The 26,736-nt window shown below is 43.1% G+C and overlaps 1 protein-coding gene across 2 annotated transcripts in view; it reads left to right on the top strand.

Moving 5' to 3' along the window:
• Positions 1–24,920, top strand: part of LOC134352604 (regulator of microtubule dynamics protein 3-like) — a 41,859-nt gene extending 16,939 nt beyond the window's left edge. The window contains exons 7-15 of one of the 2 annotated variants that reach the window (XM_063059888.1): positions 1,230–1,267; positions 1,984–2,043; positions 4,100–4,193; positions 9,809–9,858; positions 11,181–11,268; positions 15,068–15,117; positions 15,517–15,591; positions 21,061–21,145; positions 24,797–24,920. In XM_063059888.1, coding sequence (XP_062915958.1) covers positions 1,230–1,267; positions 1,984–2,043; positions 4,100–4,193; positions 9,809–9,858; positions 11,181–11,268; positions 15,068–15,117; positions 15,517–15,591; positions 21,061–21,145; positions 24,797–24,826 — 570 coding nt within the window. In that variant the 3' untranslated portion in view covers positions 24,827–24,920. The remainder of the gene's footprint in view (positions 1–1,229; positions 1,268–1,983; positions 2,044–4,099; positions 4,194–9,808; positions 9,859–11,180; positions 11,269–15,067; positions 15,118–15,516; positions 15,592–21,060; positions 21,146–24,796) is intronic. The other variant, XM_063059889.1, reaches the window with a different exon arrangement.
• Positions 24,921–26,736: the final 1,816 nt, after the last annotated feature.

Below are 26,736 nucleotides of genomic sequence, written 5' to 3'. Positions count from 1 at the left end.
CACTGTAGGAAAGACATTGGTACAGGGGTTGGGATGTTATGTTGAAGTTGTACATTACGTTGGTGAGGCCAAATCTGGAGTATTGTGTGTAGTTCTGGTCATCTCTCTACAGGAAATATATTAATAAGATTGAATAAAATTAATAAAATTGACAAGGATGTTGCCAAGACTTGAGGACCTAAGTTATAGGGAAAGATTGAATAGGTAAGGAATTTAATCCCTGGAGCATAGGACCACAAGACCATAAGGGCAATAAGGGAAGATTTAATAGAGATATACAAGATTATGAGGAGTATAGATATGGTAAATCCCAACAGGCTTTTTCCACTGAGGTAGGGTGAGACTACAACTAGAGGTCAGAGGTTAAGGATGAAAGGTGAAATACTTAAGGGGAACTTGAGTGGTAACTTCTTTACTCAGAGAGTGGTGTAATTGTGGAATGAGCTGTCAGCAGAAGCAGTGGATATTGGTTTGATTGCAACATTTATGAGAAATTTGTATTACATGGATGGGAGGAATATGGAGGGCTATGCTCCAGCTGCAGGTCGATGGGACTAGACAGAGTAACAGTTCAGCACGGACTAAGGGTCTGTTTCTGTGCTGCAGTGCCCTGTGAATCAATGACTGCCATGAGAGATATGTAGGGAAGTGGATTTTGTGGGAGCCAGCCAGCAGTTACACTGAGCTGGGCTGGAGGCAGAGGGTAAATCCTGGTGCCTGTGAACAGGCCCGATTTCAAGGCACCCTGAGCAGAGAGCTGAGCTCTAGGTGCAGCTTTGTCAGAGATGTTTAAGGAAAAGAAAACATAAACATAGTTAAATGTTTAAAGTTAAAATAAAATTAATCAAATTCAGGGACATTTAGGAATAATTAAACCCCGATTAAACTGAAGCATAGTTATTAGAGAGTAAACATCTAATCGATTGCCTCCCAAGTGCAGGACAGAAATCCCATGTGAAATTAGTGGAGGCTTCAACTCACCATCAGATTTGACCTAACGCAGGAATTGAGAGGTCCTATACTCAAGCTGATTCCAACTGAGGAAGATAGGAGACTAGTTGCCCAGCTAACAACCAGTTTTGCTGAGACATGTGGACCCAGGGTGAACTATGAAAACCTCAGTTTGGACTGTGCTGCTCCTTCAGGACCAGAACAAGATTATAAAATAAACAAGGCAACCTACAAGGCAGCCAAATATTAATTCCTATGTGTGAATTTCATCTTTGCAGGAGATAGAAGATGGCGTGCTTGATGAACCTTCTAACAGGCAAGCTTACAATAAATTCAGATCATAGGAAGGTCATATGTAATTCCTACTGCAGTAAGTGAATGGCAGTACTGAGCTATAAACAGTAGAAAGTCCTAAGATCAATTCCTAATCCACTCCAATCTTCCTGCTCTTAGCATTTGGAGGATGAGAATTATTGACTCTCAAGTTCCTCAAGCTTAAGTTTGGGACATATTGGCCAGATACAGTGACCTCATGGAGCCAGAGCCAGACATCATCATCGTTATGTGATACGTAGTATGACATGGGCGACATGGTCTTATCCATGACCATGATTGCTCCTGGCAAATTTTTCTACAGAACTGGTTTGCCATTGCCTTCCTCTGGGCAGTGTCTTTACAAGATGGGTGACCCCAGCCAAGATCAATACTCTTCAGAGATTGTCTGCCTGGTGTCAGTGGTGGCATAACTAGGACTTGTGATATGCACCAGCTATTCATACGACCATCCACCAGCTGCTCCCATGGTTTCATGTGACCCTGACCGGGGGGCTAAGCAGATGCTACACCTTGCCCAAGCGTGGCCTGCAGGCTAGCAGAGGGAAGGAGCGACTTACACCTCCTTTGGTAGAAATACATCTTCGCCCTGCCACCCAAAGACTGAATTGTCCCTCCATAATCACTTGCTGCTAGCACTCGTTGTCAAAACTGACAAAGTAAAGTTATATGATAAAGAATTTATTCTAATCTCCACAGTTTAGACCCCAGGAGTATTCCTGCCATGGAATCAGTTGTACATTTTGAACAGCATGATAGGTAAGTAATGGCACAATTAATTGCTGCATCCCTTGTGAATGTTTGGGCTGGATTTCATTGGTGGTGTGTGTGTATTTGTATATAACTCCTTCACTAAGTTTAGTGACAGTTTTGTAATGTACTAAGCTGAGTCAGATGCACGATATCTGGCCCTTCAGCTTTACACCAGCTGTAGCTAGCATATCAATGAGTGATATGCCAAAATAGTTTTTTAAAACTTTATTTTAAGTATAACCTTCAAGTTCGGCCGGCGGTGTTAGTCTGGGGAAGACGTGGCCCCGCCAAATGTGTGAAACCTGAGGTGCAAAACCTCCTGTTTGTGTGGATGCTGCATGATGTGATCCCCTGTTACAAATCAGTACTACAAAATCACAGACAGCACACCATATGCAATTAAACCATTTAGCTTTATAATTCTTAATTTGACTAGAGGGTAGTAAAGAAGAACAAAAAGAAAAGGGCCCATTTTAATGAAACTGTCTAATGTGCACAAATTGGAGCTCACGGTTTCCCTTCTGCTGGTTCTCCATCGATCCCCCCAGCTTCATCGACTCCCGGCCGCACCCCAAGTCCACTCCTTTCAGGCGTCTTCTCTCTTCATCTTCTGCCAAACAAAAGACCCAGATCACCTCGTTCTCAGGCACACAAGAAGAAAAAACACTCCCTCCATTGGACGGCGCACATTCCAAAGCCCCCATTATCTCTAGTCATAACCCAAACACTGCTGCTACAGAAAATCCATTACGTCAGCAGTTCTTCTACAGAAAAACCATTACATTAACAGTGAAACCTTTGCCAGGGCATTGCATAAGTTTTTGGATTAAATACAACTAAGACATGGTTTAAAATTAAAACAATTCATTATTGTTTTAATTATTTAAATAGTTTTCAACTGTTTCCCAATGTCTGTTTACACTGGAGGCATTTAGAAACACAGAAAAGGCTTTCTGTCAATGTGATTTAGTAAAGACCATCAGAGCATTGTGGCTGGGTCTTCAGTCACTAGAACCTGTCTCCCGATCATTGCTCATGGAATGGCAGCTAGTAGAACGTTAGGAGTCCTGTAGCCATTAACCCACTAACACTGCAGCTGCAAGTGCAAAGCAGTTCTTACTGAAGTACAAAGCATATTTGTACTAGGTACAAGTATATTACATAACAAATGCAATATTCCGATAAACCTCAAAACTGAATAGATATGGCTAAGGTGGGGGAGCTGGTATCACCACAGGAGAATGACCAAATTGAACTCTGGCCTTAAAAATTCCCTCAGTTTGTGGATGAAATGTTACACAATGTTTTATTCACTTATATCAAGGGCCAGCATTTGCTTTGATATGGATCACATGCTTCCAGTATAAGAAAATTAGATTTCTTTTTATTCTCTGAAAATGTGAAATGTTAAGAGTCATTAAATGCTTAATTCAATAAAAGGTTGAACATCCAATGTCCAAAACCAGGTTGGAGCTGAATAATTACCCAATCTTAACTGTGATGCTGAGGGGAGTGGGTATGGATGTCCAATGCCAGGTTGGTGCTGAATAATCTCCCAATCATAACTATCACAGACATCAGCACTTCAGTATTGTAAAGTGGAGACGGGGAGAATGGGATGATTAGCTGTATTAGGTAAGCCAGGTTTCCAATCCTGATCACCTTTCACGGGTGGTTTTTTTTTAAGGCATCCGTTAGTCTTGCGAGACCATGGATCTGCGCCTGGAAAGTCTTCACTCTCCAGGGCGCAGGCCTGGGTAAGGTTGTATGGAAGACCAGCAGTTGCCCATGCTGCAAGTCTCCCCTCTCCACGACACCGATGTTGTCCAAGGGAAGGGCATTAGGACCCATACAGCTTGGCACCGGTGTCGTCGCAGAGCAATGTGTGGTTAAGTGCCTTGCTCATGGGTGGTATTGTGTGAAATTGCATTAGGCCACAATGCATGTCCATTTGATCAGCCTGATGGTAGATTTGTCAGATTTATGTGTCTAGAAGCAAAAGAGAGCCATGTACCATTTCAGCCTGCAGTCAATGAGCAATTCTTAACTGTTCTTTCTGTAGCTCTGACAACATGAACTCAGCTCCTGATATTGTCCACTATGATGACATGCCTGAAATAACTGAGATCTCAGACAAACAGCATCCTATGTTACAGGTAACATAAAATAATTCTAAAATGTGGAATTAAAATTTGCATCATTTATTGAGATGTGAAATAATGAGATTTTGTTTTATAGGCTGATTGAATCTCCTTTCCAGCAATGGTGTCGGCACACTCATTGAAAGAGCTGGCAAAAAAAGTTACAGGGATCAATATTGCGTTCTGGGTTCTACCAAAGTTGTCACTAGCCTAACTTGGACACATCACTATTACTGTATAACTCCTTGTCGACATGGATGTCAGTAAGGCCTGAGAATGGGAAAACAATCGAATGATGGAAAACCGAGTCCAAAATTTGTTTCATAATAGGAGGAAGAGGATGATGGCAGATTCTTTTTGTGATTGTAACCCTGTCACCAGTGCTGGACCACAGGGATCAGTGCTGGGACCTTACTGTTAGTTGTATGAGCCATGGTAGCACAGTGGTTAGTGCAGCTTGGGGTGTCAGAGTCCGGAGTTTGGTTCTGGCATCATCTGTCGGGAGTCTGTACATATGTCCTCCCTCTGGAATACTTGGGTTTTCTCCCACATTCCAAAGACGTACTGGTTAATTGATCATTCTAAATTTCCCCATAATTAGGCTAGGGTTAAATCGAAAGGTTGCTGGGCATTGCAGCTCGAAGGGCCAGAGCACTGTAGATAAATAAATAAATTAAATAAATGATTTGGAAATGAAATAGGCTTCAATTAAGAGGGATGATTCATACATTTGCAGGTGACAGAAATGTTCTTGGTGTTTTTGAATAGTGAGGAGGACAGTTGTAGACTGAAAATCAAATTGATCAATAAGCAAGATGGACAGAGCCATGGCAGATGGAGTTTAACGCTGATAAATGTGAGGTGTTCATCCTTATATTAGGGAGGATGAATAATCCATCAAGGGTAAAGCCCTCCCTGCCTTTGAGCACATCTACATGGAGCACCTTCGCGGAAAGCAGCATCCACCATCAGGGAACCCCACCCAGCCATGCTTTCTTCTCAATGCAGCCATCAGGAAGAAGGTACAGGAGCCTCAGGACCCTCACCACCAGATTCAGGAACAGCTATTACCCCTCAACCATTAGGCTCCTGAACCAGTGTGGATAACTTCACTCACCCCAACTCTGAACTGATTCAACACATCAGACTCCTGAACCAGTGTGGATAACTTCACTCACCCCAACTCTGAACTGATTCAACACATCAGACTCCTGAACCAGTGTGGATAACTTCACTCACCCCAACTCTGAACTGATTCAACATGTCAGGCTCCTGAACCAGTGTGGATAACTTCACTCACCCCAACTCTGAACTGATTCCACACATCAGGCTCCTGAACCAGTGTGGATAACTTCACTCACCCCAACTCTGAACTGATTCCACACATCAGACTCCTGAACCAGTGTGGATAACTTCACTCACCCCAACTCTGAACTGATTCCACACATCAGACTCCTGAACCAGTGTGGATAACTTCACTCACCCCAACTCTGAACTGATTCAACATGTCAGGCTCCTGAACCAGTGTGGATAACTTCACTCACCCCAACTCTGAACTGATTCCACACATCAGGCTCCTGAACCAGTGTGGATAACTTCACTCACCCCAACTCTGAACTGATTCCACACATCAGACTCCTGAACCAGTGTGGATAACTTCACTCACCCCAACTCTGAACTGATTCCACACATCAGGCTCCTGAACCAGTGTGGATAACTTCACTCACCCCAACTCTGAACTGATTCCACACATCAGGCTCCTGAACCAGTGTGGATAACTTCACTCACCCCAACTCTGAACTGTCCCACACGTCAGACTCCTGAACCAGTGTGGATAACTTCACTCACCCCAACTCTGAACTGATTCCACAACCTCTAGACTGACTTCCAAAGACTGTACAACTCATCCTCTCAATATTATTTCTTACTTATTTATCTATTATTATTATTTTGTTTATCTTTTTGGATTTGCACAATTTGTTTTGCATGTTGTAAACACGAGAAAGTCTGCAAATGTGGGGAATCCAGAGCAACACACACACACAAAATGCTGGAGGAACTCAGCAGGTCAGCAGCATCCATGGAAATGAATAGATACATAGATGACGTTTCAGGCCAAGACGTTGCCTTTTTACACATTGGTCCGTCTTTGTGTATAGTTTTTCATTCATTCTTGTGTGGTTCTTTGTGTTTATTGTAAATAACCACAAGAAAATGAATCTCAGCGTAGTATAGTGACTTTGATGATAAATTTTCTTTGAACTGTGAAGTATAGGACACATGCAGTGAAAGACAGGGCCTTAGGGAACACTGAGGAACAAATACAAGGATCCCCGAAGGTGGCAGCACAAGTCAACAGGCGAGGAAGAAGTCACTTGAGATTATTGCCTTCATTGGCAGATTAGGGCTTAATTAGGAAGTGGAAAAAAGATTATGAGAGAAAACTGGCAGGGAACATAAAAACGGACTGTAAAAGCTTTTATAGATATGTAAAAAGGAAAAGACTGGTAAAGACAAATGTAGGTCCCCTGCAGACAGAAACAGGTGAATTGATTATGGGGAGCAAGGACATGGCAGACCAATTGAATAATTACTTTGGTTCTGTCTTCACTAAGGAGGACATAAATAACCTTCCAGAAATAGGAGGGGACAGAGGGTCCAGTGAGATGGAGGAACTGAGCGAAATACATGTTAGTAGGGAAGTGGTGTTAGGTAAATTGAAGGGATTGAAGGCAGATAAATCCCCAGGACCAGATAGTCTGCATCCTAGAGTGCTTAAGGAAGTAGCCCAAGAAATAGTGGATGCATTGGTGATAATTTTTCAAAACTCGTTAGATTCTGGACTAGTTCCTGAGGATTGGAGGGTGGCTAATGTAACCCCACTTTTTAAAAAAGGAGGGAGAGAGAAACCGGGGAATTATAGACCGGTTAGCCTAACGTCGGTGGTGGGGAAACTGCTGGAGTCAGTTATCAAGGATGTGATAACAGCACATTTGGAAAGCGGTGAAATGATCGGACAAAGTCAGCATGGATTTGTGAAAGGAAAATCATGTCTGACGAATCTCATAGAATTCTTTGAGGATGTAACTAGTAGAGTGGATAGGGGAGAACCAGTGGATGTGGTATATTTGGATTTTCAAAAGGCTTTTGACAAGGTCCCACACAGGAGATTAGTGTGCAAACTTAAAGCACACGGTATTGGGGGTAAGGTATTGATGTGGATGGAGAATTGGTTAGCAGACAGGAAGCAAAGAGTGGGAATAAATGGGACCTTTTCAGAATGGCAGGCGGTGACTAGTGGGGTACCGCAAGGCTTAGTGCTGGGACCCCAGTTGTTTACAATATATATTAATGACTTGGATGAGGGAATTGAATGCAGCATCTCCAAGTTTGCGGATGACACGAAGCTGGGTGGCAGTGTTAGCTGTGAGGAGGATGCTAAGAGGATGCAGGGTGACTTGGATAGGTTGGGTGAGTGGGCAAATTCATGGCAGATGCAATTTAATGTGGATAAATGTGAAGTTATCCACTTTGGTGGCAAAAATAGGAAAACAGATTATTATCTGAATGGTGGCCGATTAGGAAAAGGGGAGGTGCAACGAGACCTGGGTGTCATTATACACCAGTCATTGAAAGTGGGCATGCAAGTACAGCAGGCGGTGAAAAAGGCGAATGGTATGCTGGCATTTATAGCGAGAGGATTCGAGTACAGGAGCGGGGAGGTACTACTGCAGTTGTACAAGGCCTTGGTGAGACCACACCTGGAGTATTGTGTGCAGTTTTGGTCCCCTAATCTGAGGAAAGACATCCTTGCCATAGAGGGAGTACAAAGAAGGTTCACCAGATTGATTCCTGGGATGGCAGGACTTTCATATGAAGAAAGACTGGATGAACTGGGCTTGTACTCGTTGGAATTTAGAAGATTGAGGGGGGATCTGATTGAAACGTATAAAATCCTAAAGGGATTGGACAGGTTAGATGCAGGAAGATTGTTTCCGATGTTGGGGAAGTCCAGAACGAGGGGCCACAGTTTGAGGATAGAGGGGAAGCCTCTTAGGACCGAGATTAGGAAAAACTTCTTCACACAGAGAGTGGTGAATCTGTGGAATTCTCTGCCACAGGAAACAGTTGAGGCCAGTTCAGTGGCTATATTTAAGAGGGAGTTAGATATGGCCCTTGTGGCTACGGGGGTCAGGGGGTATGGAGGGAAGGCTGGGGTGGGGTTCTGAGTTGGATGATCAGCCATGATCATCATAATAAATGGCGGTGCAGGCTCAAAGGGCCGAATGGCCTACTCCTGCACCTATTTTCTATGTTTCTATAAACAGAATGCAAGAGAATTGTTATAGTTTTGGTGGTTGTCCATCGTGTCCAACAATAACAGCAAACCTGTGCGGAGAATTTTTAAAGTGGAAAACCTGCTGCCCTGGGGCAGTTCCACTCTCTCCATCTCAGAAGTCCGGGTCCAGTGGTACAAGCATCACAAACTGGGGTCTTCCTTGGTTGCAGTGGATGACCCTGACATCTTCTGTACCTTTCATGTCCTTCGCTGTCCACGGAGCATTGCAGTAGACCTTCTTAGCCACTGGATCTCACTGTAGATCTCATCCGCCCAGTCTGCCAGAGCTAGGACAGGCATGTCCCTATCTCATCAGGGTATGAGGCCCACCAGCTGTCCTCCCCTGGTTTAGCCCACCTGTTGAAGCGGTGACTGAGGGTGTGGCAGTCATTGCATGCAAACAGCTACTTGGAGCCACAGGTGAGAGGTGAGTGTCTGATGGGGACCAAAGTTGAGTGAGCTTAATTAACATATACAAAATTATAAAGCTTCTAGAATTAGAGGGCATAGGTTAAGGATATCTAAGTACGAACATTTAAATCAAAAAGGTGGTTGGAATCTGGAATAGTGTCCAAAGGGGTGGTGAAGGCAGAACTCTCACAACAATTAGGAGGTATCTAGATGAGAACCTGAATTGCCAAGGTATGCAAGACTAAGGGCGAAGGGCTGATAAATAGGATTAGTATCGATTAGTGGTTCATGGTTGATGTGGGTTTATTTCCAGTGACCTCTGTAAGAAAATGTGTACATTGTTTCCACACGTGTGTGGGTCTGCTCCCACTGTCCAAAGGTGTGCTGGTTAGTAGGTTAATTGGTCATGGTAAATTGCCCTGTAATTATGCTTGGGTTAAATCAGTGGATTGCTGGGCAGCACAGCTGAAAGGGCCCATTAGGTCCTGTATCTCTAAATAAATAAATAAATTTCTGTGCTGTATGACTCTTGGTCAAAATTTTATGATACTGCAGGAAGTGCTTGACCGTATAGCCTGCACAATTCATCAACTACTTCTTGAGAATTACCAAGGACGGGCATCAAGTACCAGCCTTGGCAATTAAATTTGTGTCACAAAAAATCTTTTGGAGCGTATTTGTGGAAACGTTATCCTTTATCATGAAGTACTTGTGAATCCTCTTGTACCTCTTCCGATGTCTCGGTACTCTTTCCATAATACGGAAACCAGAACTGTGGGTTATATTGAAATCCATCTGCCACATCCCTCAGATCAAAACCCAGGAAATAATATTACCCTCTTTTCAATTCTTAATTAACTGTAATTTCTGTTTCTTATAGGACACGCAGTCACAATGTGAAAGTAATGTTTTGTTTGAAGTGTTTAACAGGTAAGCTTACCATGGAATCACATCTCAGTAAATTTGATGCAATTCATTATAATTGTTGACTCAAGTTCATTAAAGTGCAGTTGTATTGTTGCAACTAGGGATGGGTTAGCTCATCTTGTGAAGCTCAAATGCTTTCACTGATTATATTAAAAAAACACAATTACAACCCATGATTCTGGATTCTTTCCACACCTATTTTATTCAATACATTCTTGACTTTAAAGACATCTTTAAGAAACCTCCAAGGTTTTTCTTTCAAAATTGCGCCAATCTTCTCTGGGAGGAGTAATTACCATTCTGGTACCGTTCTTGTAACTCTCACAATTTCTTTGGTGTTCCTTTGTTTTTAATATAACATAGAGACCAGTATTCTCTTGTGTGGACTGAACAAGATCACACTTTCATTCAGTTCTACACCCCATGTCATAGTCCTTTTGTTTCGTTCCCATGTTATATTCTTTGTTGATTTATGGTGCTGCTGTAAATGATTTGTTCACCCCTATTTCAACTCCAAGATCAAGCTGAATTGACATGAAACCATACCTGAATACAGCCAAACAAAACACCATTCCTCCAAGACACAATGCAAAACACAGTACAGTCAAACACAACACAAGGCATATACAGCACAAGTAGGATAGCAGGAAACATACTGTCACTCAGAAAAATTATAATATAGCCCAGGTCCCTGAGTCCATGGATGTTTTCGACAAGAACAAGCCCAGAGCGGGAACGGTCTGCAGGTGAATGCAATCCAACTTGTCTTCCACCAAGCGAACACTAGAGGGCAGCATGGATACCACACCGCCACCACCAACGGCATCTGAACAGCTGCATTCTGGGTGGAGAATGGTGTATAGGTTACAAACAACATTTCTATTTTTGTTGCTCAAGTATAGGACCCCACATTCGTCTCAGTTCATTCTCACTTGTCATGCACCTGGGTGATGAGAAGTTCCACTAATTTGAACGCCCAAGAGGCTCACATGTATCATCACACTGATTTTCTACATTTTTCAAAACTTTGTTCTAAATGTTTTGAATCTTTACAAGCAAGCACAGAATTTTAGAGCCGGTTCAGGAAGTGCCCTTCTGCAAAACAAAGGAAAAGGCAGAGTTACAAAATAATTATAAACTGAGAACGAGTCCTGTTGATGGCCCTCCCTCAAGTCCAATACCCCAAAGACTGGCATTACCTTATGAACGGTCAGTGGAGTGAGCTCACATGGTACTCATATAATTGGCAGTCTCAGTGTGAGAAAGAAGGAAAGACTAATACTCTGTATGAATCAGAATGGCTGAATGTTTCCATATTTCCACAGTTGTGACACTGGTTACTCTCGGCTTGGCACCAGCTCTGTCACTGATTCGACTGAGTTGACAGAAGTAGAAGACAGAAACAAAGAGCAGGTAAGATACAAGTAAAGCAACTCTTCTGACTGTAATTACACAAAATATGCTGGCTTACTGAATTATTTATTTGTTCGTGTTCTGGTCAAAATTCCATTAGAATCAGAATCAGGTTTATTATCACCAGCATGTGACGTGAAATTTGTTAACTTAGCAGCTGCAGTTCAATGCAATACATAATCTAGCAGAGAGAAAAAAAATAATAATAATAGTAAATCAATTGCAGTATATGCTTATTGAACAGAAATACTGTATATTTTTTAAAAAGTGAGGTAGTGTTCAATGTCCATTTAGGAATCGGATGGCAGAGGGGAAGAAGCTGTTCCTGAATCACTGAGTATGTGCCTTTAGGCTTCTGTATCTCCTACCTGATGGTAACAGTGAGAAAAGGGCATGCCCTGGGTGCTGGAGGTCCTTAATAATGGACACTGCCTTTCTGAGACACCGCTCCCTGAAGATGTAGGCTAGTACCCAAGATGGAGCTGACTAAATTTACAACCCTCTGCAGCTTCTTTCGGTCCTGTGCAGTAGCCCCTCCATACCAGACAGTGATGCAGCCTGTCAGAATGCTCTCCATGGTACATCTATAGAAGATTTTGCGTGTATTTGTTGACATGCCAAATCCCCACAAACTCCTAATAAAGTATAGCCGCTGTCTTGCCTTCTTTATAACTACATCGATATATTGGGACCAGCTTAGATCCTCAGAGATCTTGACACTTAGGAACTTGAAACTGCTCACTCTCTCTACTTCTGATCCCTCTGTGAGGATTGATGTGTGTTCCTTTGTCTTACCCTTCCTGAAGTCCACAATCAGCTCTTTCGTCTTACTGACGTTGAGTGCCAGGTTGTTGCTGCGACACCACTCCACTATGTTGGCATATCTCACTCCTGTACGCCCTCTCGTCATCACCTGAGGTTCTACCAATAATGATTATATCGTCATAAAATTTATAGATGGTATTATGAGCTATGCCTAGCCACACAGTCATGTGTTATAGAGAGTAGAGCAGTGGACTAAGCACATATACCTGAGGTACGCCATTGTTGATCGTCAGTGAGGAGGATATGTTATCACCAATCTGCACAGAATGTGGTCTTCCGGTTAGGAAGTCGAGGATCCAATTGCAGAGGGAGTTACAGAGGCCCAGGTTCTGCAACTTCATTGAGATTGTGCCGATAAGCAAATTGCAATGGGTCGAGGTCCTTGCTGAGACAGGAGTTCAGACTAGTCATGACCAACGTCTCAAAGCATTTCATCACTGTAGATATGAGTGCTACCGGGCCATAGGCATTAAAGCAGCTCACACTATTCTTCTTAGGCACTTGTATAATTGTTGCCTTTCTGAAGCAAGTGGGAACTTCCGCCCGTAGCAGTGGTTGAAAATCATAGGCATAAACCATTTATTACAAACAACCTGTTGAAAACTCCACTGAAACTTGGATCTTAAATCTTTGCATGATTTACGTGTATGTTCACATTGCATACATATCAATTAAAAGGATTATTCAAGTGCTGAAGAAGGGTCTTGACCCAACATCTCGACTGTTTATTCATTTCCATGGATGCTGCCTGACCTGCTGAGTTCCTCCAGCATTTTCTGTGTGTTGTTCTGGATTTCCAGCATCTGCAGAATCTCTTGTGTTAAGGTTTTATTAGTCTCTCTTCCATGAAACTTTAGTTCTTCATCTCATCTCCACATGAAACTTGTGCCATGCTCTTTAATTGCCTTCTTCTCCACTTCTGCTCTTTAGAGATAATTGGGAATTAATTTTAAACTTGAACAAAATTTCTGCTGATTCTGAAATTTCCTGCTTAATCAGAAAAGACATATACTAGCTACTCCATTATAGTCCGCTTTACACCACAGTTCCAGTCACCCACTATAACACTGCCATGCACTGATGTAATTACATTGACAGATCAGCAAAATATGGTTAAAAGTCAAGGAACATATTGAAGATACTGGAAACCTGGAATAGAAACAGAATATTCTAAAATATAATATAGAGAAACTGCTGAATACATTCAGCAGGTCCAACAGCACCCGTAGAAAGAGGAGGAGGATTACCTGCTCAGGTTGAGGAAACAGCCCTGGGGATGCCAGGTGCTGTCTATCAAAGACTTGACTATCAATCTTGTGCTCCCTCTCCACCTGTGCTTCCTGTCAGAGCTTCATTCACTCTAACCCAATGGTTCCCAAACTTTTTTATACCATGGACCAATACCATTAAGCAAGGTGACTGTGAATCCCTACTGTAACCTGACCCCAACATTTACTTGGTGAATCACTTCTATCTTGTTGGCAGGGCAACAATTAATTTGATTCTACATCCCAGCCCCTCTGGAACATGACCCCAACATTAAATAACTACTCAATATTCCTAGACAGTCTCAACTCCCATTTTACTGTAGATTTCTCCCTCCACAACCTCCAAGCACACAAAATCTGTTTCTTCATTCTCCCTACAATCCACAAGCAGGAATATTTCAGAATGTTCATGTTCCATGTAACTTTTTCTTATCCTTTCCTTCTCTTGACCACTCTTTTCTATTAAACTTCTGTTCCACTCTACCAGTTAAACCGTTTCTGGTTTCCTGGACCCAGCTGTCTTGTTTCACCATATTTGTGCAGGACGTCTGCCCTTCTAGCATCCACAATGATTGTCTGAGGCCCCTTCATTTCTTCCTTGTAAAGAGGTCAAACCAGTTCCTCTCCACCACCGTGCTTTGCTGGTTGAACTTGTAATCTCCTTGATTCTTTTCTCCTTTGGCTTTGCATGATTCCTCCAAAATCTGTAATTACAGGAGCAGAAAGCGACCTGAAGGAACTCAATGGTTTGAGCAGCATCTCTGACGTGTGAAGAACTGTCAGTATTTTGGGTTGAGTTGGTGCATCAGGCATGGAATGAAGGGAAATTGATCAGTACAAAAAGGAGAGGTGGAGTAGCGAGATGGGACCGGTAGCTGTTAGGTGCCACGATAGCGTAGCGTAGTACAATGCCATTACAGCTGTGAGCATCAAAGTTCAATTCTGATGTCATCTGTAAGGAGTCTGTATGTCATCCCTGTGAAATGTGTGGGTTTTCTCCAGTTCCTTCGTTTCCTCCCACAGTCCAAACACACACCAGTTAGTAGGTTAACTGGCCATTGTAAATTGTCCTGATTAGGGTTAAATCGAGAGTTGCTGGGTGGCGCGGTTCAAAGGGCTGTATATAAGAAGGGTGAAGGATGATGGTCACCACTGGGCAGGGTGTAGCACCTGATTAGGACCCCTCACCCCCGCCCCCCAAATCAGGATCACATGAACCCATGGGAGCAGGTAGTGGATGGTCGTATTCGCAGCTGGTACATATCACAAGTCCTGGTGATGCGACCACTGACACTAGGCAGACAATCTCTGAAGAGTATTGATAATGACCAGGGTCACCTGTCCTGTAAAGACACTGCCCAGAAGGAGGCAATGGCAAATAGTTTCTGTAGAAAAATTTGCCAAGAACAATTATCGTCATGAGACCATGATTGCCCACGTCATACGACACAACACATAATGATGATGATAATTAACTCTTTCACGTACCACATCTAAAATAACATAGAAGGAGGAACTCAGCCCAAAACATTGACTGTCCATTTCCCTCCACAGATGCTACCTGACCCACTGAATTATTTTTTGCTGCAGATTCCAGCATCTGCAGCCCCTTAAGTTTCCAGAATAGAACAATGTGACTCAAACCACTGTGTTGCCAAACATTTACACCATAGAATGTTGAATGTGATTTACATCTCTTACTACAGGACAGGAAGGCACTAGATGAAGCTAATATGATGGTCGAATTCATTGATGGGTGAGTTTGTCATAAACCTGATGAAGCTTGTGTGCAATGATCATGTTCAGTGATCCAGCACATGCCTGTATTGACTCTGACTTACTTCTATATAGTTGTATTTGGCTGGGAGGATGGGTTTGCAGTTTGGGACAAGTTGCAGGAGGTCTGAAGCTGGCAAATGAACTCAAGGACAGAGGAAGATGCATTGCCTATGTGGCCTTTAGAGCCTGCCTGTCATTCAATGAAATTTATCTCAACCCTCAACTGTTATTCTATACCAGATATCTATAGTTTTCAATACCTTAATCTTAAAATTTTAGATATTTTTAATGAACTAAACTCTGTGAAGTACCTTTTCAGTTTGTCATATAACAGGCAATTATTAACTCAAAATGTGTTTATTTTACTTGCTGCAAGGGAAGACCATCACCGCACAAGAGGTGGTGATAGCTACAGGAAAGAAAGGCAGCATAATCACTCCTTTATACCCAGGTATTAGCTTCAGTTCAAGGACATTCTGTATGTCTGCTTAATCAGTGTCCTTGGTATTTGTCCAGTAACCAAATCTACTTGTCTTTCTGCAGTTTGTCACATACTCAAGGTCCATCTTAACAATGTTGCAGAAACAGTATTAGCAAAGCACTCTGATACAATACAGGTTCCATTTTGTTACAGACAAAAATGGCACTTTGTTACTACAAGTAAAGTACATTTTCACAACTCCAAAACTCTCTTGAAGAGAGAATTTCAGAAATTCACAATCCTCTGTCAGGGAATATTTTTACCTTCCTGAGTTTTAAATGACTGAGTCATAGAAACATAGAAACATAGAAGATAGGTGCACGAGTAGGCCATTCGGCCCTTCGAGCCTGCACCGCCATTTATTATGATCATGGCTGATCATCCAACTCAGAACCCCACCCCAGCCTTCCCTCCATACCCCCTGACCCCCGTAGCCACAAGGGCCATATCTAACTCCCTCTTAAATATAGCCAATGAACTGGCCTCAACAGTTTCCTGTGGCAGAGAATTCCACAGATTCACCACTCTCTGTGTGAAGAAGTTTTTCCTAATCTCGGTCCTAAAAGGCTTCCCCTCTATCCTCAAACTGTGACCCCTCGTTCTGGACTTCCCCAACATCGGGAACAATCTTCCTGCATCTAGCCTGTCCAATCCCTTCAGGATCTTATACGTTTCAATCAGATCCCCCCTCAATCTTCTAAATTCCAACGAGTACAAGCCCAATTCATCCAGTCTTTCTTCATATGAAAGTCCTGCCATCCCAGGAATCAATCTGGTGAACCTTCTTTGTACTCCCTCTATGGCAAAGATGCCTTTCCTCAGATTAGGGGACCAAAACTGCACACAATACTCCAGGTGTGGTCTCACCAAGGCCTTGTACAACTGCAGTAGTACCTCCCTGCTCCTGTACTCGAATCCTCTCGCTATAAATGCCAGCATACCATTCGCCTTTTTCACCGCCTGCTGTACCTGCATGCCCACTTTCAATGACTGGTGTATAATGACACCCAGGTCTCGTTGCACCTCCCCTTTTCCTAATCGGCCACCATTCAGATAATAATCTGTTTTCCTATTTTTGCCACCAAAGTGGATAACTTCACATTTATCCACATTAAATTGCATCTGCCATGAATTTGCCCACTCACCCAACCTATCCAAGTCACCCTGCATCCTCTTAGCATCCTCCTCACAGCTAACACTGCCACCCAGCTTCGTGTCATCCGCAAACTTGGAGATGCTGCATTTAATTCCCTCATCCAAGTCATTAATATATATTGTAAACAACTGGGGTCCCAGCACTGAGCCTTGCGGTACCCCACTAGTCACCGCCTGCCATTCTGAAAAGGTCCCGTTTATTCCCACTCTTTGCTTCCTGTCTGCTAACCAATTCTCCACCCACACCAATACCTTACCCCCAATACTGTGTGCTTTAAGTTTGCACACTAATCTCCTGTGTGGGACCTTGTCAAAAGCCTTTTGAAAATCCAAATATACCACATCCACTGGTTCTCCCCTATCCACTCTACTAGTTACATCCTCAAAAAATTCTATGAGATTCGTCAGACATGATTTTCCTTTCACAAATCCATGCTGACTTTGTCCGATCATTTCACCGCTTTCCAAATGTGCTGTTATCACATCCTTGATAGCTGACTCCAGCAGTTTCCCCACCACCGACGTTAGGCTAATCGGTCTATAGTTCCCCAGTTTCTCTCTCCCTCCTTTTTTAAAAAGTGGGGTTACATTAGCCACCCTCCAATCCTCAGGAACTAGTCCAGAATCTAACGAGTTTTGAAAAATTATCACTAATGCATCCACTATTTCTTGGGCTACTTTCTTAAGCACTCTAGGATGCAAACCATCTGGCCCTGGGGATTTATCTGCCTTCAATCCCTTCAATTTACCTAACACCACTTCCCTACTAACATGTATTTCGCTCAGTTCCTCCATCTCACTGGACCCTCTGTCCCTTACTATTTCTGGAAGATTATTTATGTCCTCCTTAGTGAAGACAGAACCAAAGTAATTATTCAATTGGTCTGCCATGTCCTTGCTCCCCATAATCAATTCACCTGTTTCTGTCTGCAGGGGACCTACATTTGTCTTTATCAGTCTTTTCCTTTTTACATATCTATAAAAGCTTTTACAGTCCGTTTTTATGTTCCCTGCCAGTTTTCTCTCATAATCTTTTTTCCCCTTCCTAATTAAGCCCTTTGTCCTCCTCTGCTGAACTCTGAATTTCTCCCAGTCCTCAGGTGAGCCACTTTCTCTGGCTAATTTGTATGCTTCTTCTTTGGAATTGATACTATCCCTAATTTCCCTTGTCAGCCATGGGTGCACTACCTTCTTTGATTTATTCTTTTGCCAAACTGGGATGAACAATTGTTGTAGTTCATCCATGCAACCTTTAAATGCTTGCCATTGCATATCCACTGTCAATCCTTTAAGTGTCATTTGCCAGTCTATCTTAGCTAATTCACGTCTCATACTTTCAAAATTACCCCTCTTTAAGTTCAGAACCTTTGCTTCTGAATTAACTATGTCACTCTCCATCTTAGTGAAGAATTCCACGATATTATGGTCACTCTTACCCAAGGGGCCTCTCACGACAAGATTGCTAATTAACCCTTCCTCATTGCTCAAAACCCAGTCCAGAATAGCCTGCTCTCTAGTTGGTTCCTCGACATGTTGGTTCAAAAAACCATCCTGCATACATTCCAAGAAATCCTCTTCCTCAGCACCTTTACCAATTTGGGTTAGGGTTAGGGTTAGGGTTCACCCAGTCTACATGTAGATTGAAGTCACCCATTATAACTGCTGTAGTCACCCATTATAACTGTAGTCATATCTTGAAACTCTGCCCTTCATTCAAGACTCTTCCATTCGTGAAAACACCTGAAAATCTTCCCTTCCAAGCTCCCCTCAGGTTCTTGTATGATTCAGTATGGTCACTCCTCATTCTTCTAAACTGAAAGCATGCAGATTCAACCTGCTTATCCTTTCTTTACTGAATAATCCTTTTCATTCCAGTGGACAGCCTCCAGTGGTTCTAAATCCATTCATAGGGAAGGAGATTAAAACTGTACATCACTCCAGCTGTGGCCTCACTAATATATTTGTAACAAAGCTTTCCTGTTTGTAAAATTAGCCAACGTTCTTCCATGTTTCTGACAACCGTCCCACTGGAGACATGGAGCTGTATCTATACTATTAAGCCCTGTAAGAATTTTGTATGTTTACCAGTTCTTATTCACCTAAGCTCCCCAGAGTTGATCCCTTTCTCCAAAGAAATCAATCTGGTTAACCTTCATAATACTTTTTCCTCAGATAGGAAAACTAGATTTGAACACCAGTGGGTGGTGGGGTAAAGATACGTCTCTACCAAAGGAAGTGTAAGGTGTTCCTTCCCTCCGCTAGCCTGCAGGCTGCAGGTCACCCTTGGGCAAGGTGTAGCACCTGCTTAGCCCCCGATCAGGGTCATGTGAAGCCGTGGGAGCAGGTGGTGGATGGTCGTACGAGCAGCCGGTACAGATCACAAGTCCTGGTTATGCGACCACTGACGCCAGGCAGACAATCTCTGAAGAGTATTGATAATGGCTGGGATCACCTGTTTTGTAAAGACACTGCCCAGAAGAAGGCAATGGCAAACCACTTCTGAAGAACAATTTACCAAGAACAATCGTGGTCACAGCGAAAAGAGTAAGAAATCAATGTGAACGGGTCCTGTCGCAGATTAAGGACAGATGGAAAACCAGGATCACCCACATCATGCAACATGGTACATTACGCTGATGATGATTCACACTAGGACCGTACATGATTTTACAAAGACATTTTTAAATTCACACTCAAATTCTCCTGCAGCAAAGGACAACCTAATGTTTAGTTTCTCAATTGCTCAGTTAGCAGGTAGATCAGTACCTTCCAGTCTCTAAAAACTACACTGCTTTTCTATTTTCTATTAAGATGGATTCCTTCACGTTTTTCCACATTATCTTCCACCTGCCATAACCTCATCCATTCATTTAGCTTGTTCCTTTGCAGTTAAAACTTCTCCACATTCTTCTCACAGCCCATGCTGCATCCAATTCTGTACCATCAGCAAACTGGGATATATTACACTAGGTCTCCTCATCTAGATCGTTGGTTATCGATCGTGAACAGTTGCAGCATCTCATTGGTCACAGCCTGCCAACATGAACCTAACCCATTCATGACCACTCTGTTTCCTGGCTGTTAACCAGATTAAGTCCATGCCAGTCCATTATCATAATCAGACCCAAATCCACACCAGTGCATTATCTTAACCAGATCCAAATCCATGCCAGTGCATTGTCTTAACCTGATCTGAGTCCACGCCAGTGCATTATCTCAACTAGATCCAAATCCACGCCAGTGCATTATCTTAACCAGACCCGAGTCCACGCCAGTTCATTATCTTCAGTCACCTGCCCTAAATTTGTCCACTGATCCTCCTGACCCATTCCATTCTTCACAACTTAAAAAAGCTGACACATTTATGAAACATTTCTTTAATGTTAGAGTAATTCAGAGCTGCTTACTTCATTTCATGAAAGAAGAAGCCTCATTTGGTTGGGTAGTATAGGCCTCCATAGGTCATTTGAATGGATGCTGTTTCCCAGCTCTCTAGATACGTAAATCAGGCAGTATGATATGGAGAGCAAACTGTTACCCATGTAGTAAGCTCACCCATTCCACACAGCTGATGAATCCAAAGGAACGGCAGAGACCGATACCGTTTGGCACCAGCGGCATCACAGGAGTTGCCAGTCAGCGTTGAGCTCAACATGGGACTGCCTTAGGGACTCCAGCTCCAGATTTTTCCCTCAGGGTTTTACTCCTGAAGCTTTCCCCATGAGTTGGTATAGCCGCAAGGCAGTGAAGGTTTGAGATCAGAGTTTTCTTTCTCCTAGATGAGCTGCCAACCACATCTGATGAACCCCATCTGCCCAAAGCAACTGGTTTTAAGGCTCATGAACCTGTCTTTGCCCCTTCTCCTGTCAGTAGAAACATTTCCTCCAATTAGTAGCTTCGCCACACATGAAGGCCAGGAGCTAGTCTTGGTTATCAGAGGCTATTTGAGAACCTTTAATAGATAGTGGAAGCTTATCCCCATTACTTCCCCCAGCTATAACAATCTCAAGGAACCGGTTAGTAGTAAAACTCTCCTACCCCAGTATGAGATGGTAGCTTCAGCACAAGAAGGCAGAGCCCATGGTGTCATTGCCTTCAGGAGGGTTATGGAAGGACTCTAGTTTGTCACCATTCACAAAAGATAGACATGCAGGGGGATGGGGGCTCGGTGCAAGCTGACCAGTAGGAGTCACAGTTTTCACTTACAAGTTTTTTGTAATGGCCTAAGTTAATTATTGTATCTGGATGCTCAAATGCATAATTACATCTTCCATATTTCCACAGTTACCACATCATGTTCAGAAATGAGTGCCTCCTTGATGCCCCTGACAGTGTGAAGACACTAGCCATGGACAGTGATCATGATCAGGTGATCAGAGTGTGTTTCACTCCCTGGCTTGAGAGTTGTGAAGCAAGGATAATGTTCTTTCTAAGATCAATTGATGAAGTCAGTGACATGTTACTCATTTAATAGCAAGTTATTTGGTGTCTTTAAAGGTTTGGCAAATTGAAACAGTATTTTCATAGAATAACCTTAAGAAGCTATTTACCAGATATCATAAAAAATGTAATTTCTGCATTTCTCACTGCTTGTAGCTACTGTTTCATGGTTACACTTCAAAGACCTGATTGAACTAATCTCATTGAAATTTTTAATACAGTAAGTATCTCCCATTGAAACCAACTGCAGATCTCAGTAAGAAACAAGTTCGTTTCAGCTGAGTAAGAGAATCTGTTAAATGTATAACGGATTTCAGAAAGTAGAGGCAAGGCAATGAAGGATAGAAGGGACAAGAGATGAACTGATGAAAGTGGGGGAAATCGCCACAAAGTTCACAGACACAAAGCACAGCAGCCGGGGACAGTCTCACAGCCTTAACATCATGGAGAGAGGAGATCCCCAGTCAAAATGGACTGGCATTTAAATTGCCTAAATCTGTTGTAGCGAATTACTCCGGGCCTAGATTTCGCTGCCAAAGAAGCTGTTCTCGACCTCTCCAAGTTGGCTCAGCGCCCATCATGTCGTACACTTGGTATCACCCCAACATCTGGCTCAACTTGGTGGATTTATATCATGCACCAGTGATACCAAATTCAGCTCGTGTCTGATCTCTCAAGGTCATCCACACTGTTCTTTCCTGGGCAATATTTATTATTCAACCAGCATTACAGAAGGTATTCTGTGTCTTCAGGCTCCTGTAATTCCTCCTTGATGGTAGCAATGAGAAGAGGGTAGGTCCTGGGTGATGGGGACTTAGTGATGGTGCCACCTTCCTTAAGAAAGTGGGGAAGGGGAAGGGCTACAAGCTGGAAGGTGATAGGTGAAGCCAGGTGAGGGGAAAGTAGATGGGTGGGGGAGGAGGAGCTGGAAAGTGACAGGTAGAAGAGGTAAAGTGCTAAAGAAAGAGGAATCTGGTAGGAGAGGGCAGTGGACCATGGTAAAAAGGGAAGAAGGAGGACACCAGAGGCAAGTAATGGGCAGATGAGATAAAGAGAAGGGGTAAGAGGGGAGCCAATTGAGATTCCCGGATGCTTTGTTGCCTACTGGGTGCTAGGGTCCAGGACGTCTCGAATCAAATCCTCAGCATCTTTAAGTGTGAGGGTGAGCAACAAGAGGTTGTGGTTCATGTAGGTAGGAAGAGTGACCAGGTTCTGCAAAGGGAGTTCAGGGAGTTAGGTGCTAAGTTAAAGGACAGGATCTCCAGGGTTGTTATGTCAGGATTGTCACCCATGCCTTGTGCTAGTGAGCCCGGCACTAGGAAGACCATACAATTTTTATACATGGCTAAGGAGTTGGTGTAGGAGGGAGGGCATCAGATTTTTGGATCATTGGGCTCCCTTCCAGGACAGATGGGACCTGTACAGAAGTGACGATTTGCACCTGAACTGGAGGGGGACTAATACCCTAGCAGGAAGGTTTGCTAATGCTGCACGGTGGGGTTTAGACGAGAGTTGCAGGGGAATGGGAACCGGAATGCCAGAACAGATAGTGGAGAGGTTGTGGAGACAGGTGTTGTCAAGATCTCAGACAAAGTCAGGAATCAAAAGGTTGAGTATGATGTGACTAATGTCCTAAGCTGCATATATTTCAATGCAAGGAATATTGTAGGAAAGGCAGGTGAGTCCAGGGCATAGATCAGCATTGGAATTACAGCATTGTAGCCATTAGTGAAACGGTTGCTGGAGGGGTAGGACTGGCAACTCAGTATTACGGGGTTCCGCTACTTTAGCTGCAAAGGAGCAAGGGAAGGATTAAAGGGGAAGGGGTGGCATTACTAGTCAGAGAAACTGTCATGGCAGCGTTCCATCAGGACAGACTGGAGGACTCGTCTAAGGCTCTATGGGTGGAACTGAGGAATAAGGAAGGTATGTCCATGTTAATATGCTATATTTTAGACCACCCAACAGTCTGCAGGATTTAGATAAACAAATTTGTAGAGAGATCACAGACTGTTGCAAGAAACATAAGGTTGATATCAGAAGTGATTTTAACTTTCCACATATTGACTGGGACTCCCATACTGTAAAAGAATAAGATGGGATTGGGTTTATCAAATGCATTCAGGAAATTTTCCTTAATCAGTACACAGAAGTCCCAATGAGAGGGTGTGCAATACTTGATCTGCTGTTAGGGAATGAGACAGGTCAAGTGACAGAAGATTGTGTAGGAGAATGCTTTGCATCTAGTGATCATAATGTTATTAGCTTCAAAGTAATATGAAAAAAGATAGGTCTGATCTGTGGGTTAGGTTCTCAGTTGGAGAAAGGCCAATTTTGATGGTATCAGAAAGGATTTGGCAAGTGTGGATTGGGACAGGCTGTTTTCTGGCAAAGGTGTATTTGGCAAGTGGGAAGCCTTCAGAAGTGAAATTTTGAGAGTACAAAGCTTGTATATGCCTGTCAGAATAAAAGGTAAAGATAACAGGTTTAGGAAACATTAGTTTTCATGAGATATTGAGGCCTTGGTTCACAAATAAAAGGTAGTGCATAGCAGGTACAGGCAGGTAGGAAGAAATGAGGTATTTATGGAGTATAATAAATGCAAGAGAACACTTTAGAATGAAATCAGGAGTGCAAGAGGTTGCCCTGGCAAACAAGGTGAGGAAAATCCCAAGGGATTCAACAGATCTGTTAAGAGCAAAAGGATTGCAGACAAGTGTGAGGTGCTGTACTTCAGAAGGACCAAGCAGGGTAAGTCTTACACAGTGAACAGCTGGGCACTGAGGTGTGCCATAGAAAAAGGGGATCTGGGAACACAGGTCCATAATTCATTGAAACTGGCGGCACTGATAAATAGGATCATAAAGAAAACTTTTGGCACATCGGCCTTCATAAATCAAAGAATTCAGTACAGGAGGTGGGATGTTATGTTGAAGTTGTATAAGATGGTGGTTAGCCTAATTTGGAGTATTGTGTGCAGTTTTGGTCACCTACTGACAGGAAAGATTGAACAAGGTTGAAAGAGAACAGAGAAAATTTACAAGGATGTTGCTGGGACTGGAGGACCTGAGTTACAGGGAAAGGTTGAATAGGTTAGGTCTTTATTCCTTGTAACGTAGAAGATTGAGGTGAGGTTTAATAGAGGTATACAAAATTATGTGGGGTATAGATAGGGTAATTGCAAGCAGGCTTTTTTCCATTAAGGTTTGGTGGGACTACAACCAGAAGTCATGGGTTAAGGGTGAAAGGTGAAAAGTTTAAGGGGAACATGAGGGGAAATGTTTGCATTCAGAGAGTGGTGAGACCGTGGAACGAGCTGTCAGCCCAAGTGGTGCATGCAAGGTTGATTTCAACATTTAAGAGAAATTTGGATAGGTACGTGGATGGGAGGGGTATGGGGGGCACTGGTTCCAGTGCAAGTGGATGGGACCAGGCAGACTAATGGTTCAACATGTACTAGGTGGGCCAAAAGGCCTGTTTCTGTGTTGTAATAAAGTGGGCAACAGATGGAATGAAAAGCCACATTACATTTCACCACAGTTAGAGAGAAAAGACATTTATTTATTTTATTTGCCTCCAGGATGAAGCTGATGAGGTCAGAGATGTGTAGTATTGAACTGTCAGTGTCCAGCGTGCCAATACAACCAGCGACTGACTGCTTGAGGGACCAGGAGCTGCCGGCACCATAAACCTTCCTACAGCAATGGTCAATAATTTGATTTAAAATAAAATCAAATGTTTGTTAAACATTTTAGAAAGATTGAGCAATTTCTTAAAACACCAACTCAGGAGAGAAGAAAACCTCTTATGCCATCTTGTTTTAACTTCAGTAAAGGGTTATTTATATCTACCCCTGTCAGATACTAAATCTGTTCTAGATCCAAATGTCCGAGCACAGAGGAATAAGAGATGTCTTCATCCTTGGAGTAGGCACAGGCACTTCAACAAACATTAACCCTGGGTTTCAGCTCCTATTTTTTTGCTCTCAGATCTTTTTCATCAACCATGGGTCTCATGTTGAAAAATATTGACACACATTACATGAAATTAAAGCAGATTTAGTTCCAAAATTCGAGTATGAAACAACTGATGATTATTGGCACTTCTGAGATTGAATGCTTTTAATCCTAAACCTCAATTAGCCAAACATCAACAATACAAGCTCAGACACAGACAATAATGACCACCACATAGACTGTTATTTTATATCATAGACCAGAGTTAATGTAGTTTTATGGACATTCATGACCTCCCCTCAGTGACAATATTCAACAGGCTAACAGGACATGTATCTGGGAGTGAATAACTTACCTGAAATGCATTGGAATTAGCAAGATTAAAGACCTACCTTCTTTTAAATGCTGCAGAATTCAATAAAATTGTACTTGTCATGTAGTATTGGAGACAGGAGAAGAAGGAGAGGCAGTTAGCAGTGGCAACACACATCAAAGTTGCTGGTGAACGCAGCAGGCCAGGCAGCATCTATAGGGAGAGGTACAGTTGACGTTTCAGGCTGAGACCCTTCGTCAGGACTAACTGAAAGAAGAGGTAGTAAGAGATTTGAAAGTGGGAGGGGGAGGGATGGGGCCAAGAGCTGGACAGGTGATTGGCAAAAGGGATATGAGAGGATCATGGGACAGGAGTCCGAGGGAGAAAGAAAAGGGGGAGGGGGGACACTCAGAGGCTCCCCCTTTTCTTTCTCCCTAGGCCTCCCGTCTCATGATCCTCTCATATCCCTTTTGCCAATCATGTGTCCAGCTCTTGGCTCCATCCCTCCCCCTCCTGTCTTCTTCTATCATTTCGGATCTCCCCCTCCCCCTCTCAGTTTCAAATCTCTTACTAGCTCCTCTTTCAGTTAGTCCTGACGAAGGGTCTCGGCCCGAAACGTCAACTGTACCTCTTCCTAGAGATGCTGCCTGGCCTGCTGCGTTCACCAGCAACTTTTATGTGTGTTGCTTAAAATTCCAGCATCTGCAGAATTCCTCCTGTTTGCGCAGTTAGAGGTGGGATGTCTTGTGTTAAGCCTCTGGGAATCTGTTCAACCAGCATGGGAAACCTGGGCATAAGCTGACAAAGATGATAAATTTAGATTTTGCCACAGGGAATGTGGTATCTCAAAGATTAGTTCATTAACTTTTTATGAACTAATCTTTTATGTAAAGCAGCGGGTACCAATGGGCACTTTTCTCTTGAAGGGAAGCGGTGGCAACTGAAGTCTGGCTGTGATGGAGAGAGACGGCTGGGTGGTCTGGGGTGGAGAGATGCAGAGGCAAAATCCTAGTAGACGATGGGGACTGAGTGAAGGCTCCTAAGGGATAGGAAGCAGAGACCTGGAAGGGCAAACAATTGGAAACCGGAAACATAGGAAGGGTTGTAGAGAGAGATACCGGAAGTTTGGGAAATCGATGTTCATGTGATCAGGTTGGAGGCTACCCAGAAAGAACATAAGGTGTTATTCCTCCAGCCTGAGTGTGGCCTCCTCGCAGTATATGGGAATGGGAAGCAGAATTCAAATGGGTG

The sequence above is a fragment of the Mobula hypostoma genome, chromosome 10 (assembly GCF_963921235.1).
Source record: "Mobula hypostoma chromosome 10, sMobHyp1.1, whole genome shotgun sequence".
NCBI classification, from domain to species: Eukaryota; Metazoa; Chordata; class Chondrichthyes; order Myliobatiformes; family Myliobatidae; genus Mobula; species Mobula hypostoma.
This window is presented reverse-complemented; position numbering and strand designations above follow the sequence as displayed.